Genomic DNA, 15,903 nt, shown 5'->3' with positions numbered 1-15,903 from the left:
CGTGGTGCTGTTCCCCTGCTCAGACTACAGGGAGAAAATGCTGTCAATAAGCACCTTTTATGTAGACAGGCACAAGCTTTGTGGCTGTGTTGGCTAGTAAAGCACCTTCATATTGCAGAGAAGATATTTCAGTAGCTGCTTAACAGAAATGTGCAAGTCCAAATGCAGGAATCCACCTTCAGGAAACACTGTTAATTTATCTTAAACTCACAATCATGATCTCGTGCGTTTGAGCAGCTAATCTGCTTTTGTATGACTATTATTGTCTAGAAAAGATGCACAGCAAACCTGATTGTTTCTATGAATTTTACTGTTTTTGTTCTGTTTTCAGATTATGTCTTTCTTTAGACATCAGTATATGAAAAATGTAACATGCAAACAAGCCAGATTATAGCAAAACTGCTAATTTACCACTGTAGTCCCAGGGCTGGCCACATTCCTGGAGCACCATCCACAGTTTGCCTGTAAGCAGCTTCTCTGTTTTATATGTTCAATGATAGCGAGACTACAGCATCTATATATAAAAAGAAGACATTTAGCTCATCTTGGTAAAGCGATGCTGTGACCTTCATCATCTTAAGTCTGTGCAAAGGAAAGCTCTGCTGAACCCTGGGCAGGAAGGAGGTAAGATTGCCTATTAGTACAGTTAAGCTATCATTTGAAGGTCAAGGCAACAAATTTAGAGTAAAAGAGTGGGCACGACTGTAAAGGTTTGAGGTTAATGTACCACTGTGTTAAATTTTAATGGACTGCAAAACACGGAAATAAGACAAAGGCAGAGAACGCTTGAAGTTTTACTTCACGCATTATTCAAAGAGCTCGAGTGTAAAGATGGAGGCAGATTGTCAGGGATATGTGGGGGACATGGTTTGGGTCCAACCATCACCTCAAAGGTGTGGAAAAAGGAAAATTCAACGTCGTTCTTTGTGGTCACCTGTATCCTATGATGGAATATTTCCATCCTTACAGGAGTAGTCCTTTTCACGATGAACAGCGCAAGGCACTGATTGGTCTAACGAGTATAATGGCCTTCACAGTTCCCAGATTTTAACTACAGTCACCAAACACAAAATCAAACCTCAGCATTTTGGTTTGGGTGTTCCATCCATCAATCCATTCATCTGTCGGTCCATCCATATCCAGTCCAGAGCTGCTGGGGGCTGAAGCTTATCCCAGCTGCCATAGGGTAGGTAGCGTACACCCCCGGACTGTTTGTCGCTGGACTTGCATTCTCCTTTAATTTGTTTCACATCTGTGTATTTCCAAACATTGTATGTACCACAGATCCAAGGGTATGTTAGCTGTAGACGGACATTTGGATGTTATGTAAACAGTCCACCAGTAGCTGGCTGCCTGAGATATGAGACAGGCTGTTGTTCACCATGTAAAAAAACAGGAAGTTCTTGGGACAGTGCGATATGTCTGTAAAGGCTGTGCTCATGAAAACTGGGTTAAAAAAAAGTTTGTTATCAGGTTTAACAAACTTTGACTCTCTGGGCTACATCCGCTCTGATGGCAGGAAGTTGAATCAAGTCAATAAACCTGATAAAGAGGATTGAATGTGACCCCAATCTGACCATGCTGTTAGCTTCCTGTTTCTGATTATGAGATTTATTCTGGTGTTAATTCTGATTTACAAACTCTGATTTTACTCTGATATGGATGATATACAGTGCAGTATTGTGCAAACATCTCAAACCACCCCTCATTTTTTTGTGTTTTGCTTTTACAGAATCACGCTTTGTTGTCATTTTTAAAGTGGCCTTGAGCAACAGTTCTTCAGGCTTTCAAAGTTTTTCTCTGGACACTGGCTGCTTTTTCACTCATGTTCAGTCCAGTCCTGTGGACTACTCAACACTGACCCATGAGTCATTCAAGCATAACAAAGCACCTGACTCAAGGGATGAACCAGTGTTGTGTCTGCACATAGCAGACAACTTTTAAACTGTATCTTTGTTACTTTGTTCCAAAGTAACAAGCCAAAGCCAAAGATAACACAGTGTGTTATCAAAGATAATGTGTTGTTAAAAACATTTGAGGAAACTGGACAAATGGAGGACAAAAGCAGAGGTGGCAGGCTTAACCGCAGATGAGCTGTATCTGAAAGGGAGAGGAAGAAAGAGGGAAAAAAATCCATCAAAGTCCTGACACAGGACCTGAGAGATGTATCTGACCGTTCAGTTGACCATCTACTGTTCACTGAAGCCTCATCAGAGATGATCTCAGTGGAAGGGTGGCAGTCAAGAAGCCATTATTAAAGTGTAAATGTCTTCTACAGCCATCGATAAAACACAGTGGAGGCTCTGTTGTGGTTTGGGGATGCATTTCAGACAGAGGTGTTGGGGATTTTGTTCAACTTGATGAAATTTTAAACACAGAAAAGTATGATCGGCAACAGCTTCATTTTTTAGCATGAGAATGATCCCAAGCAAAATGGAGTAAAAGCATACCTGGATAGAAAAATCCACAACATCACATTATCAGTCATAGATTGGCCTCCCCAGAGCCCAGACATCAACATTATTGAGACGGTGCAAGAAAGTTAGGATTGTCAAGACTTTGTTTTTGCCTTATTTGCTGTTCTTCCATAGTAACAGTACGAAAAATGAGTGCATGTCCAATTTTTCTAGTGAAATATAAAAAAATAATGGGTGGCTCAAGAGTTTTGCACAGTGCTCTAAGAATATAAGATAGCTTTGTCGTCCTCCCCCAGCTGTTCTCTGTGTTTGTTGCTTAGTAGCATAAATGTGTGTCTGCCATGTGGCATTCACACTTCTGTAGTTGTGCATTCAGATTAAAGACTGTGTGAATAATGTGTTATGAATAGTAACAGTACACTGCTGTATTTATGTCAAAGATGAGGCTGCAGTGACGTGTTACAAACCCTGTGACTGGCAAAAACAGCAGAATCAGTTCATAAAGAAGCACTGATGTAATAACCTGCTGCTCCTGCACAGATTCAAAGCAGTTCGGGGTTTATTATGCACTTTCTGGTTTAAGGACTAAAAGAATTTATTTACAAATGCTGCACTAAAACGAATCAGTTGCTCTGGGGTTTGAAACCCATTAAAAGGGTTCGGGTTAGCCACATGGCAGTATGCAGGCTGTGTCTTAAATTCACTCTGGGTTTCTGTGCCCTTTAAGCAGAGGAGAAGTAAATCAGATCACAGCCTGAAGTCTTTATTTTCATCTGAAAAATAAATTTGACAGAGTGCACTGCCAGAAGAACCAATATCCCCTGCACTGTCCCACTAGTCTGAGATGACAGCAGAGGACGTTTTTTGGTAGACTGCAGTCTCGGCAGTGCTCTTATTTTCCCAGGTTTTCCACTGGGTGAATGGCGAAGTGTAATGCTTTGCTCTGAAGGAGCTGAAATGTCATGTCTCTGCGACTCTGACAGTGTGCAGACGCCACAGTAAGAAACATGCACGGGGACGGCTGGAAGGGCAATACCCGGGGCTCGGTGCGCTGCAGCAGCCCCGAGTCCCACTGAACGTTAAGTCTGTGCCAGCTGCATGCTTTATGACAACACAATAAAGAGGAGCCTGGAAGTCTAGCGTGTGAGCTTAACATTGTCTCTCTCCTGCCAACAAGGACCCGAACCTGGCACGCTTTATTGAACAAAGAGTTCCTACGACTTTGGCTACAGGCTGCTCCCTTGAAATAAAACTCAAGACAATAGAGACAGAAGGGAGAATGAGTGTGGGAGAAGGAGAGGCAGTCTGTGTGAGGTTTGTGGTAGGCGTCAGCGCAGAGGCCTGCTGAGGGCGTTTATGTGTGTGTGTGTGTGTTGGGGGCGAGTGAGGAATGCACAAACCAGGCCAGTGGCTCTACTGGGTTGATCCGCTGGTGCAGACAAGGGGGAATCCAGATCGGCTATGACACAAATGTGAGAGCAGGATATCATTAGAAGCATGGGCGCTCCAGCCTGAGCCTCAAACACACAGCAGGCAGCAACGCAAACAGATACTCAAAGATAAACACACACACAGCGAATGAATATTAAAGTTGGTCAAAATGGCAGCAAGCGCTTAACAAAAGACAGGGGTTATCATGCTGTGGTATGCAGGCCTGCAGGATCCTCCTGGGATTGTGCAGAACAGCTCCTTTCTTCTTATCATAAATTATATGCTGCTCTGAGTGGACCTAACAAGCAACACAGGCTTGTTATGAGAGGGTCGTATGAATTTTTAATGCGGAAAGTAACTGCAGTAAAGTTGCAAAAAAAAAAAAAGCAAGCTATAGAAGTCTGAAGCAGCGGTGGAGGAAGCACCCTGATTATTTCCCAGTGTGTATCTAGGAAATGTGAAGACGTTTTGGATTTAAAATGTTACCTTTGAGTAAAACAGTCCCAGATCATGGTGCTACCACCACCATGCTTGACGGCTGGTACGCCTCACCTTCACACCTCCAAACATACCTCTTGTCGTTGTGGCAGAATAGCTCAAATTTTCCTCCAGAAAGCATTTGGCTTTTCTATGTAGACAGCTGCAAATTTCAGTCCAACTTGAAGGTGTTGATTTTGGTGCAGGAACTTGTTTCTTGGTCAGCAGATATACAATTGGCTTTACTGTGGACAGTGACGCTGGTCTTCCAACATTTTCCAGTTCATATCAGGATTCATCCTTGGTGGTTCCTGGGCTGATCTTTAACATCCTAACCAATTTCCTCCCATCTGAGGGTGACAGTTTATGGAAGTATGGAATAAGAACCAATGTGGTGACCAATCTGAACCATTTGGACTTATATATATTATTGTTTGAAGTGATGATCTTGGAATCTGCTCCAAATGGCTCCAAGAGACCTTCCCAACTTGTGTAAATCTACAATTTTCCTTTTTAGATCTTCACTGAGTTCCTTGAACTTTCCCATTGTTCTGAGTATTGATTATTCCATTGAGTGCTGCCAGTTAACAGCCCTTTGTCTTGTCAAGGTTTTCTTTTTCTTTTAGAGGCAGACCATGTATGTACAGTAACACCTTTCTATCACTTCGAGCCCTGTGCTTTAGCATATTCAGTGTTAACCTCATACAGGGAGTGCAGAATTATTAGGCAAATGAGTATTTTGTCCACATCATCCTCTTCATGCATGTTGTCTTACTCCAAGCTGTATAGGCTCGAAAGCCTACTACCAATTAAGCATATTAGGTGATGTGCATCTCTGTAATGAGAAGGGGTGTGGTCTAATGACATCAGCACCCTATATCAGGTGTGCATAATTATTAGGCAACTTCCTTTCCTTTGGCAAAATGGGTCAAAAGAAGGACTTGACAGGCTCAGAAAAGTCAAAAATAGTGAGATATCTTGCAGAGGGATGCAGCAGTCTTAAAATTGCAAAGCTTCTGAAGCGTGATCATCGAACAGTCAAGCGTTTCATTCAAAATAGTCAACAGGGTCGCAAGAAGCGTGTGGAAAAACCAAGGCGCAAAATAACTGCCCATGAACTGAGAAAAGTCAAGCGTGCAGCTGCCAAGATGCCACTTGCTACCAGTTTGGCCATATTTCAGAGCTGCAACATCACTGGAGTGCCCAAAAGCACAAGGTGTGCAATACTCAGAGACATGGCCAAGGTAAGAAAGGCTGAAAGACGACCACCACTGAACAAGACACACAAGCTGAAACATCAAGACTGGGCCAAGAAATATCTCAAGACTGATTTTTCTAAGGTTTTATGGACTGATGAAATGAGAGTGAGTCTTGATGGGCCAGATGGATGGGCCCGTGGCTGGATTGGTAAAGGGCAGAGAGCTCCAGTCCGACTCAGACGCCAGCAAGGTGGAGGTGGAGTACTGGTTTGGGCTGGTATCATCAAAGATGAGCTTGTGGGGCCTTTTCGGGTTGAGGATGGAGTCAAGCTCAACTCCCAGTCCTACTGCCAGTTTCTGGAAGACACCTTCTTCAAGCAGTGGTACAGGAAGAAGTCTGCATCCTTCAAGAAAAACATAGTAAACCTAGTAAATTTTGTGTCATGGAATTGTAAAGGACTCAATGGTGTTGTTAAGCGGGGCAATATTTTAGCACACCTTAAAAAACTGGGGACAGATATAGGATATTTGCAAGAAACCCATTTGAGAAAACAGGATCATCAGAAGCTATGTGGCAGATGGATTGGGCAGGTATTTCATTCTAACTTTACAGCTAAGAATAGAGGTGCCGCCATAATTATCAAAAAAGGGATTCCTTTCATAAAGTCAAAAGTATTATCAGACCCTTATGGACGTTATATCATAGTTACAGGGAAACTTTATAACAATCAGGTTACACTAGCAAATATTTATGCCCCTAATGTTGATGATGCAGATTTTATTAAATCATTTATATCCTCTTTACCTAATATGGATACCCATAAATTGATAATTGGCGGCGATTTTAATTTTGTTTTGGATCCTAGTCTTGATAGATCATCACAAAGATCAGTATCTAAATCAAAATCTGTGAAAATTATCCAGGAATTTATGAAGACCTATAAATTGACAGATCCATTTAGAGCCATTTCCCCAAACTCTAAGCAATTTTCTTTTTTCTCTTCTGTTCATCACACTTATTCTAGAATAGACTTCTTCTTAATAGATCATAGATTTCTTACACAGATCCAAAGCTGTGACTATAAGGCAATAGTTTTATCTGACCATAGTCCAGTATTGCTACAATTAGCAATAGGAGATAGACCTACTGCATCAAAATGGCGATTTAATAATGGTTTGCTGTTAGATAACATTTTAGTAAATGAAATAAAGGATCAAATTAAGCTATTTATTTCAATAAATGACACACCTGAAGTTACGAGATCCACACCATGGGACACATTAAAAGCCTACTTGAGAGGCCAAATTATCTCATTGAGTAGCTATAGGAATAAGCAACGAAAAGAAAGAGAGTTAAATATAACAACGGAACTTTTAGAAATAGATAAAGAATATGCCATTTCTCCTTCATCCAAACTTTATAAAAAGAAGGTCTCATTGCAGACAGAACTTAAATTGCTTTATACAAATGACACAATAAGATTACTTACACAACTTCGACATAAGTACTATGAACATGGGGAAAAAACAGGTAGTTTACTAGCAAGGCAAATTAAAGAAGTTGCAGCATCAAGACTGATTACAGAAATAAGAACTAGTGCAGGACAATTAACAACTGACCCAAAGAGAATTAATGATGTATTTCGAGAATATTATAAAGCACTTTACTCTTCAGACTTAAAAAAAGATCCAGACACAATCGAAAGTTTTTTCGATTCTATTCAAGTTCCATCTATTAATATAGAACACAAACTATTGTTAGAACAACCAATAACATTAAGGGAGATAAATCAGGCCATTCAAAGAATGCAGTGCTCAAAAAGCCCCGGTCCAGACGGGTATAGCATTGAATTCTATAAGACCTTTAGCGAACAGATCTCATCCGTTCTTTTGGAGGTATATAACGAAGCTTTAACTAAAGGATGCTTACCCTTAACCATGTATGATAGCACTATCTCTCTAATTCACAAGCCTGGTAAGGATCCTTTGGAACCTGGTTCGTACAGACCAATAAGCCTATTGAACGTAGATAATAAAATATTGGCAAAAATTTTGGCTATGCGATTAGAGATAGTTCTCCCAACTGTTGTGTCGGAGGACCAAACGGGTTTTGTAAAAAATAGACAGTTACTTTTTAATATTAGAAGGCTATTCAATATTATATATACACAGAATACTTATGATCAATCTGAATTTGAATCTGAAATACCACTCTCACTAGATGCAGAGAAGGCCTTTGACAGGGTTGAGTGGGATTTCCTCTTCTCGACCCTATCAAAGTGGCATAGGCCCTAATTATATCTCCTTTGTTAAACTGCTTTACACAAAACCTCAAGCCTCGGTTAATACAAATAATCTAATTTCTAGCCCTTTCCTCCTTCACCACTCTACAAGACAAGGGTGCCCTTTGTCCCCATTGCTATTTGCACTTGTTTTAGAACCTCTCGCCATTCATTTACACTCAACAAAGGATTATAAAGGAATAAGGAGATTTGGTGTAGAACATAAGGTGTCTCTCTATGCAGATGATTTGTTGTTATATATCGCTGACCCTACTAAATCATTGCCAAAAATTATGACAGTTTTAACTGAATTTGGGAAAATTTCTGGATACAAAATCAACTTAACAAAAAGTATATTGTTTCCTATTAGTTCTTTAGAAAAATTAGACAGCGCCACATTGACCTCGTTTCCTTTTACAATCTCAAATACCTTTAAATATCTTGGAATAACTGTAACCCGTGAATTCTCTGGCCTTTTCAAACATAATTTTATTAATTTATTCCATCAAACTGAACAGAACCTGGAAAGACTGTCTAAACTGCCCATCTCACTTGCTGGTCGAATAAATATCATTAGGATGAGCACTTTACCCAAATTTTTATTTTTGTTTCAATGTATCCCAATATTGATCACAAAAACTTTTTTTAAGAAAATAGATCAGTTAATTTCTCAGTTTATCTGGAACAAGAAGACACCTAGAATAAAAAAGGTTTTTCTCCAAAGATCTAAGATTACAGGAGGGATGGGGTTGCCTTGCTTTCAGTTTTATTATTGGGCTTGTAATATACGTTGTATGTCATTCTGGGGCGGGGAAAATAGACCTGATTGGGAACAGATGGAAAGTATGACTTTTTTCCCTAATACTCTTAAATCGTTGGTTCATTCAAACTCAGATATAAGTAAACATAAATATAAAAATTCGGTAGTATCTAACTCACTAAAAATTTGGTCTCAAATTAGAAGGCATTTCCATTGGCGTCAATGTTCAATCTTTACACCATTAATTCATAATCAAGCATATACATTGCTCTCAGGATCAACATTCCAGCTATGGACTTCAAAGGGATACACACAATCAAGGATTTGTTTATTGATAACCTTTTTCCTTCGTTTCAACAACTTCAGAAAAATTTTTCCATAGAAAACAGAGATTTTTTCAAGTATTTACAAATACGTCATTTTATTAAAGAAACGTTTCCATCTTTTCCCAATGAACCACAAAAGTTAGTTTCAGATGATCTGTTCCTAATGAACCCGCTAAAGAAAGGAGCTATTTCTAAGATCTATAATCAACTTTTGGAAATAGACAGTACAACTACATTGGACCACTTGAGAAACGCTTGGAATGAAGAACTGGGTATTAACATCACTGAAGAACAATGGACTAAGGCACAAGAACTGGTTCACTCCACTTCCGTCTGCTGCAGGCACGGATTATTACAATTTAAGGTCCTACATAGGCTCCATCTGTCTAAATTGAGGGTTTCAAGGATGTTTCCAGGAGCAGACTCAAGATGTGATCGATGTGGCCAGAATCCTGCCTCATTGTCACATATGTTTTGGACATGTCCTAATATTGCCATTTACTGGTCTAAAATATTTAAAACTTTGTCTGATGTTTTTAAAAAAACAGCTCCCCCCAGACCCAGTAATGGCACTTTTTGGTGTAGCTACAGTCAAATACTTAAATAATAAACAAGTTTGTGTTTTGAGTTTTATAACATTGCTTGTAAGACGCCTTATACTTCTAAACTGGAAAAATAAAGCCCCCCCAACTCTTTGTTAAGAGACACAATGTATCATTTACAGTTGGAGAAAATTTCATTTTCATTGAGAGAAAACGTTAAACAGTTTTACCTAATTTGGCAACCCTTTATAGATTACTTTAATAAGTAAAACTGGGAGGGATGGCCTCCTCCCATATCGGCTCCAAGATTATATACATTGGTTTGGGCAGGTGTATTGTTCTTTTTGGGATTTTTTTGTTGTTGTTGTTGTTGGGTTTTTTTTTTTTGGGGTGTTTGTTTTGTTTTGTTTTGTTTTTTGTTTTTTTTTTCTTCTTCTCTCCCCTCCTTTGTATATACTTATTTAGGCATCTAAATGTATATGTACAGACATAGATATATGATCGTTTATATAATGGTAATTATATTTTATGTAAAAAGGAGGGGGAGAGGAAGGAGGGGAAGGAGAGAAAAGAGGAAAAAAAATTTGTCACTGTAAATGAGATATATACTTTGTTGCCTGAAATGTACAGAGTGCCAATGTAGATAAACATGTACAGTGGCAATAAAAAAAAAAAAGAAAAAAAAAAAAAAAAAAAAAAAAAAGAAATGAACAAATGGACTGCTGCAAATGTTTGTATGGCCAGTGCCCAGAGGCCCAAAGGTGCATTGGAAAATGCCTGGTATATATACTCCAGATTACCAGTCCATGTGTGATCTACCCAAATTATTACACTGGTGTAATATTGATCGGCTGGAACGTAGGAACCTCATCTTTTTCTTTGACGATAAAACAGGTTTGAATCATGTTAAAAAAAAAAGAAAAAAAAAGAAAAAAAAAGAAAAACATGATTTTCATGCAGGACAATGCTCCATCACACGCGTCCAAGTACTCCACAGCGTGGCTGGCAAGAAAGGGTATAAAAGAAGAAAAACTAATGACATGGCCTCCTTGTTCACCTGATCTGAACCCCATTGAGAACCTGTGGTCCATCATCAAATGTGAGATTTACAAGGAGGGAAAACAGTACACCTCTCTGAACAGTGTCTGGGAGGCTGTGGTTGCTGCTGCACGCAATGTTGATGGTGAACAGATCAAAACACTGACAGAATCCATGGATGGCAGGCTTTTGAGTGTCCTTGCAAAGAAAGGTGGCTATATTGGTCGCTGATTTGTTTTTGTTTTGTTTTTGAATGTCAGAATTGTATATTTGTGAATGTGGAGATGTTATATTGGTTTCACTGGTACAAATAAATAATTGAAATGGGTATATATTTGTTTTTTGTTGAGTTGCCTAATAATTATGCACAGTAATAGTCACCTGCACACACAGATATCCCCCTAAAATAGCTAAAACTAAAAACTAACTAAAAACTACTTCCAAAAACATTCAGCTTTGATATTAATGAGTTTTTTGGGTTCATTGAGAACATGGTTGTTGTTCAATAATGAAATTATTCCTCAAAAATACAACTTGCCTAATAATTCTGCACTCCCTGTATCTGACACTGGTGTTTAGACAGGGCCAAAATAGCAAGTGCAGTCAAAGTCATTTGACACTTGGATCAGGATCAGTGTTCCAAAAACACCTTTTATCAAAATGATAACAGGAAAAAAAAAAGGAGCTGCAAAGTGATGTACCTCATCTATGAGCTCAAGGTTCTGGTCCTGATAGTGAAAGAGTTCACTGATGATTTCACAGCTTGCAGGAGCAACATTGGGCTTCCATTTAGAAAAGATACATCAAAATTAATTGGATAGCATTTCATTATTTAGCATCGCAACAGTCCAAAAAAAGAGAAAAAACAGCCATTGAAGCAGCCAAAGAGCTTTTCAGCTTCAGGCGGTGAGATATTCTCATCCAGTCAAATTCTGATCTCCCCCGAGCCTCTAAACTTGGGGATCAGCAGCGTCATTGGTTAAAATAAATAAACAAACTATATCTTGCACTTTGATGTAAACCCAGTATGAAACTATCCACCCCTTTCAGGGTCACATTGGGGTTGGCGCTTGTCCCAGCTGTCATAGGGCGAGGAGCGGGGTACACCGTGGACAGAACGCCAGTCGATCACAGGGCCAACAGACAACCATTCACACTCACATTCACACCTCATTTAGAATCACTAATTAACCTAACAAGCATGTCTGCACCATAGGAGGAAGCCAGAGCACCCACAGGGAACCCACAAACATGCAAACTCCACACAGGAAGGCCCCAGCCGGACGGTGGACCTTCTTGTTGATGAGGTTAACCAGAGTTACCCACCAGACCACCGTGCTGCACGTCCAACCATTTGTTTCAAATAAAACGTAGTGACAGACTCCCATAATCAACAATAGTCAGCTGTTTTTTGGGGGGGAAGGTACCAAAGGTACGTTAAAAAAAAAGGGACTTTTTAAAATGACTCTTTTTTTTTTTCCTCCCCTCACATCAGCTTTGCAGCAGACACAGAGGTTTCTGCTGCAGAGTTTTCATTCTGGAGTTTTATCATAAAACCTCACTTTAACCTTTTCCCATAAAATGATGGCCATGCCATCGACATAAATATTCAGCTAGTTCCGAAATGCAGGACTGAAAATAAATTACACGTATGTCTGTTGGAGATTACTCCATTTGCATTTTAGATGGGTTTAATTAGCTTTATTTGCATGCATCAAATTCCTACAGCTGTGCTCAATTTATCGAGGCTTTATTTATTTTTTATCCTAACTACAGGTTGCCTGTTTTTGAAATGACTGAATGGTGGCCCAGATGTGAATGAGGAACTTCTGGAACATGCACATAAAACTAAAGAGAGTGATGGCACTTGGCTGGATTGCAGACAGAGAAAATATACAGTATCATGTCTCCTGTCTATGTACTCCAGATAGTGGATGAGGGATAAAAGCAGGAGCAGAGGTGTAGGTTTTTTTTGTTATGTCACCACAGCTCATTTTGAGATAAACAGGGTCCTGCTCAGCTTCAGGGCTGCTGCAAAGCTACCCGGAAGAATGAACCCAGCTACCTTCCGACTGAACGCACTAATGGCGCGCAGGCTCGTCTCCGCCGCCGAGCATCACACTCTGCAGCAGGCAGGCCCAGTGGAGCGAAAGAAAAAGACAGCAGGACGGTGGAGATGAGGAGGCTCTGTGTCCACGACCTGCTGCAACAGACAGAACAGCGCGAGAACAGCACAAGACATATTGCTACTCGGAGTGAAAGAGCAAAAATGTTTCAAGACCGCGTATCCCCCTTCTCTGCCTGCCTGAGGGGTACACACAGCATTATGAGAAGGATTTGAGCTGACACAAGTCACAGTCGCTCCATCGCCAGTGTGGAGGAGGAAGAGGAGAGGGAGGAGGAGGAGGAGGGGGGGATGAATAATTCAACCAGCCAGCGCTGCTCGGCTCTGACGTCTTGTGTTTTATGGGGAGGTGAGGCGAGCCGGCAACAACAACAAGCAGCACCTCCTCACATGACAGCCCGGGGATACAGCATCCAAGGAACCTCGATTTTCCCGAGGACAGGGCATCATTTCAGAGAGCAGCAGTAGAATAATAGCTCCCTCTCAAAATGACACCCGTCGCTGCGGCACACCATCACAGATTGCCGGTCTATCACTCCCCACACACAGGATGAAATGACAGCCCTGCCCCGCTGATAGCAAGGCATCTGAGCCTGAGTAGGTGTTCCTTCTGGCTTAGCCCGGCTTTGATGTTATTATACCATAGCAGTGCAATATTCAGCTCTGAGATTCACTACCTGCTGCTGGGGTGATCTATTAAAGCTCAGTATTTGTGAAGCTGAGAAAATGGAAGGGTGAAGAAATGTAAGAAGCAGGTATCCTTTTTTTTTTTTTTTTTTAGCTTGTCAAGAAGAAAAAAGATCCTTTATTCAGGAGCAAATGTAGAAACAGACCCGGCAACAATCCCGTCTGCTCAGCTGCAGAATTACATTTCAATAACACACACACACAAAAACAAAAACAAGAGGAATTAAGAGCACTTCCTGCTTACTTTCTGAGCAGTAATCCAAATAGTTTACCCTTAAAACAGGATTACTGTCTCTTTCCCGCTTGGATTTAGCGCTTCCAGAAAAATAAATAAATAAAATAAACCTACGACGTGCAGACGGAAAAAGAAGGCGTGAAGAAAAAAAAAAGATGAGAGGCGGTCTTGTGGTGTAACTTAGTTGTTTATTTTAATTCCACAAATTTTTCAAAAAAATTACAAAATACTCAAATGGAGAGAACACAGGACTCACAATTTTTCTTATTATTTCTACTTTTTTGTTTACATTGTGTCATCCCATGGTGACTACTCATATATACAATAAGCTTCAAGATACCAGTATATATATAAATCTTAGCAGTCAGAATTTACATTCTGCTATTGCCGCTTTGAAACAAGAAGCTAAACCATTGACAACACTTAACATCAAAGGCTTCGGAGACACAAAAAAGAGGGAGTAGGAGGTGAGGGATCGTCAGGAGGAGATGATGATGATGATGATGATGATGATGATGATGATGATGATGAAGAAAGGTAGGTTGTGAGGAGACATGGTGGGGCGGGGGATAAATTGGTGGGCGATGGAAAGACAAGAGTGGACAGGCTGTTGTCAGAGCTTCAGAGACGCTAGTGTGGTAAATGATAGTGCTCCATAGGACGATATGGTCGCTTTTAAATGCAAGTACAGTTTCTTTGATTGGTTAAAATAAAATTATACAATTATAAAATCAAATAAAATCGTCCATGACGGTCAAACAGTCTTAGTGCATGGAATAAATGCAGAACTTGTGTCATGGGCTACAGAAAGAAAAACGTGGGCTCGTGTGCACTGGTAATGACGGGTCAACACTACATGTAACAGTCAGTGGCAGAAACAAACACCACCTCTGAGGCCTCAGAAGGCCGTGTGTATCCCTAAGGAACCAAGGCGTACAAAAAAAACTCCAAAAAAAACTCCAAAAAAAAAAACAGGAATACACACACACAGGCACGCACAAACATCATCGACCTTACACCTCCTGGAGGTCAAGTGTCGGCAGGCCCCCCCTCTAGTGTCACAGTGAACATTATTACAGCCTAGGTGGAGGATGGCTCAGTCGGATTTGAGCCCTGCAACAAACACCGATGACGGGACGGGAGAAAGAAAAGAAAAGGAAAGAAAAAAAGGGGGCGGGACATTTAGAATACAAACTAGAACCGACTCACAGCCACTCATTCACACAACAAAAACAGTCCTGTCAGGCTCCTGTTACAGTGAACACTGTTAAAAAAAAATTCAAAGCAATTTCCCCCCCAAATTTCTTCAGTTCAGCCGACGTTTCAGGTGACCACATATCCTTTAAAAAGAAATCCTAAAAGTAGATGATACATTTGGCTCTTAAATAGTAATTTCAATCAAAGTGGATAAAATCAGCTGAGCTCGAGGACGCTCCTTCAGTGCAAACTTCTTTTTTTTTTAATATCTTTCCTCCATCCTCAGTGTGCACTCCACAGAAGCGTCAGCGACCACGGTGTCACTTCTTCAAGTGCTCCCCCATCGTTAAAAGTCCACACGCCGAGTTCAACCGGCCGAGCGTGGAAGGCGATGAATGCATGTGGTTGGCGTGACAGGCTGATGGTTTACATAGTGCATGTGTGGCTAAATCTAAACACAGTGATGTCAGAGGAACGTCACAATGCAACCGTAACTCTCAGAAACTGCTCGTATAATGCCATGGTGCTCCCCTCTGAAACAAGGGATAATGCTTTGAAACAATTATAACTGGAGGTTGAAACGACTTGGTTTGGAGTCCACACCTAGTAATAATAATAATTATAATAATAATTATATGTTTATATATACTATTTACAGACTCAAAAACGCCATGCTGTAGCTTTTCTTAAAATTATGAAAAACCTCCAACAATGTATTAAAATAAATGTTGAATTTAAGATAGCACTTGTTATTTTTCCATAAATGGTCTGACCGGTCTCGGCTTTTTCTTTTTTTTTTTTTGTTTGTTTGTTTTGTAATAAGCACAGTGTCTTGTTCTAGCACCTACAAAAAAAACATCAGGGAAGCTTGTCATGCAGGAGTCTTGAGGATGTTGTCACTACTGGCTATATACCAAAGAAAGTCAATGTCTTGGAAAATAATAATTAAAAGAAAAGAAAAGAAAAAAGGTCCTCGACAAGAACAAAAATCTCAGGAGAAATCTCAGACGATTCACTTGGCTTTTTCTGTTCGTCAAAACTGAAAGTGTGTAGAGGATCCTGAAGAGCCTCTTTGAGACTGCTCTGTAACAACTTCCTGTGTCCTGCACCTGTCAGTCGCCGCCTCCCTCGGCTCGTTACAGCTGCTTGTCGCTCTCCTTCTTCAGTCGACTGAAAGGACAAAAGAG

The 15,903-nt window shown here is 40.3% G+C and overlaps 1 protein-coding gene across 5 annotated transcripts in view; it reads right to left on the bottom strand.

Annotated features, from left to right (window-relative positions):
- Positions 1-13,687: 13,687 nt before the first annotated feature.
- rerea (arginine-glutamic acid dipeptide (RE) repeats a) overlaps positions 13,688-15,903 on the bottom strand; it is a 126,900-nt gene continuing 124,684 nt past the window's right edge. For all 5 annotated transcript variants that reach the window (XM_031726387.2, XM_031726388.2, XM_031726389.2 and 2 more), the window contains one exon: positions 13,688-15,886. In XM_031726387.2, coding sequence (XP_031582247.1) covers positions 15,853-15,886 — 34 coding nt within the window. In that variant the 3' untranslated portion in view covers positions 13,688-15,852. The remainder of the gene's footprint in view (positions 15,887-15,903) is intronic.

Source organism: Oreochromis aureus, linkage group 20, assembly GCF_013358895.1.
Source record: "Oreochromis aureus strain Israel breed Guangdong linkage group 20, ZZ_aureus, whole genome shotgun sequence".
Classification (NCBI taxonomy): Eukaryota; Metazoa; Chordata; class Actinopteri; order Cichliformes; family Cichlidae; genus Oreochromis; species Oreochromis aureus.
Note: the sequence above shows the minus strand (reverse complement) of the source record. Positions and strands in the feature narration are given on the sequence as shown.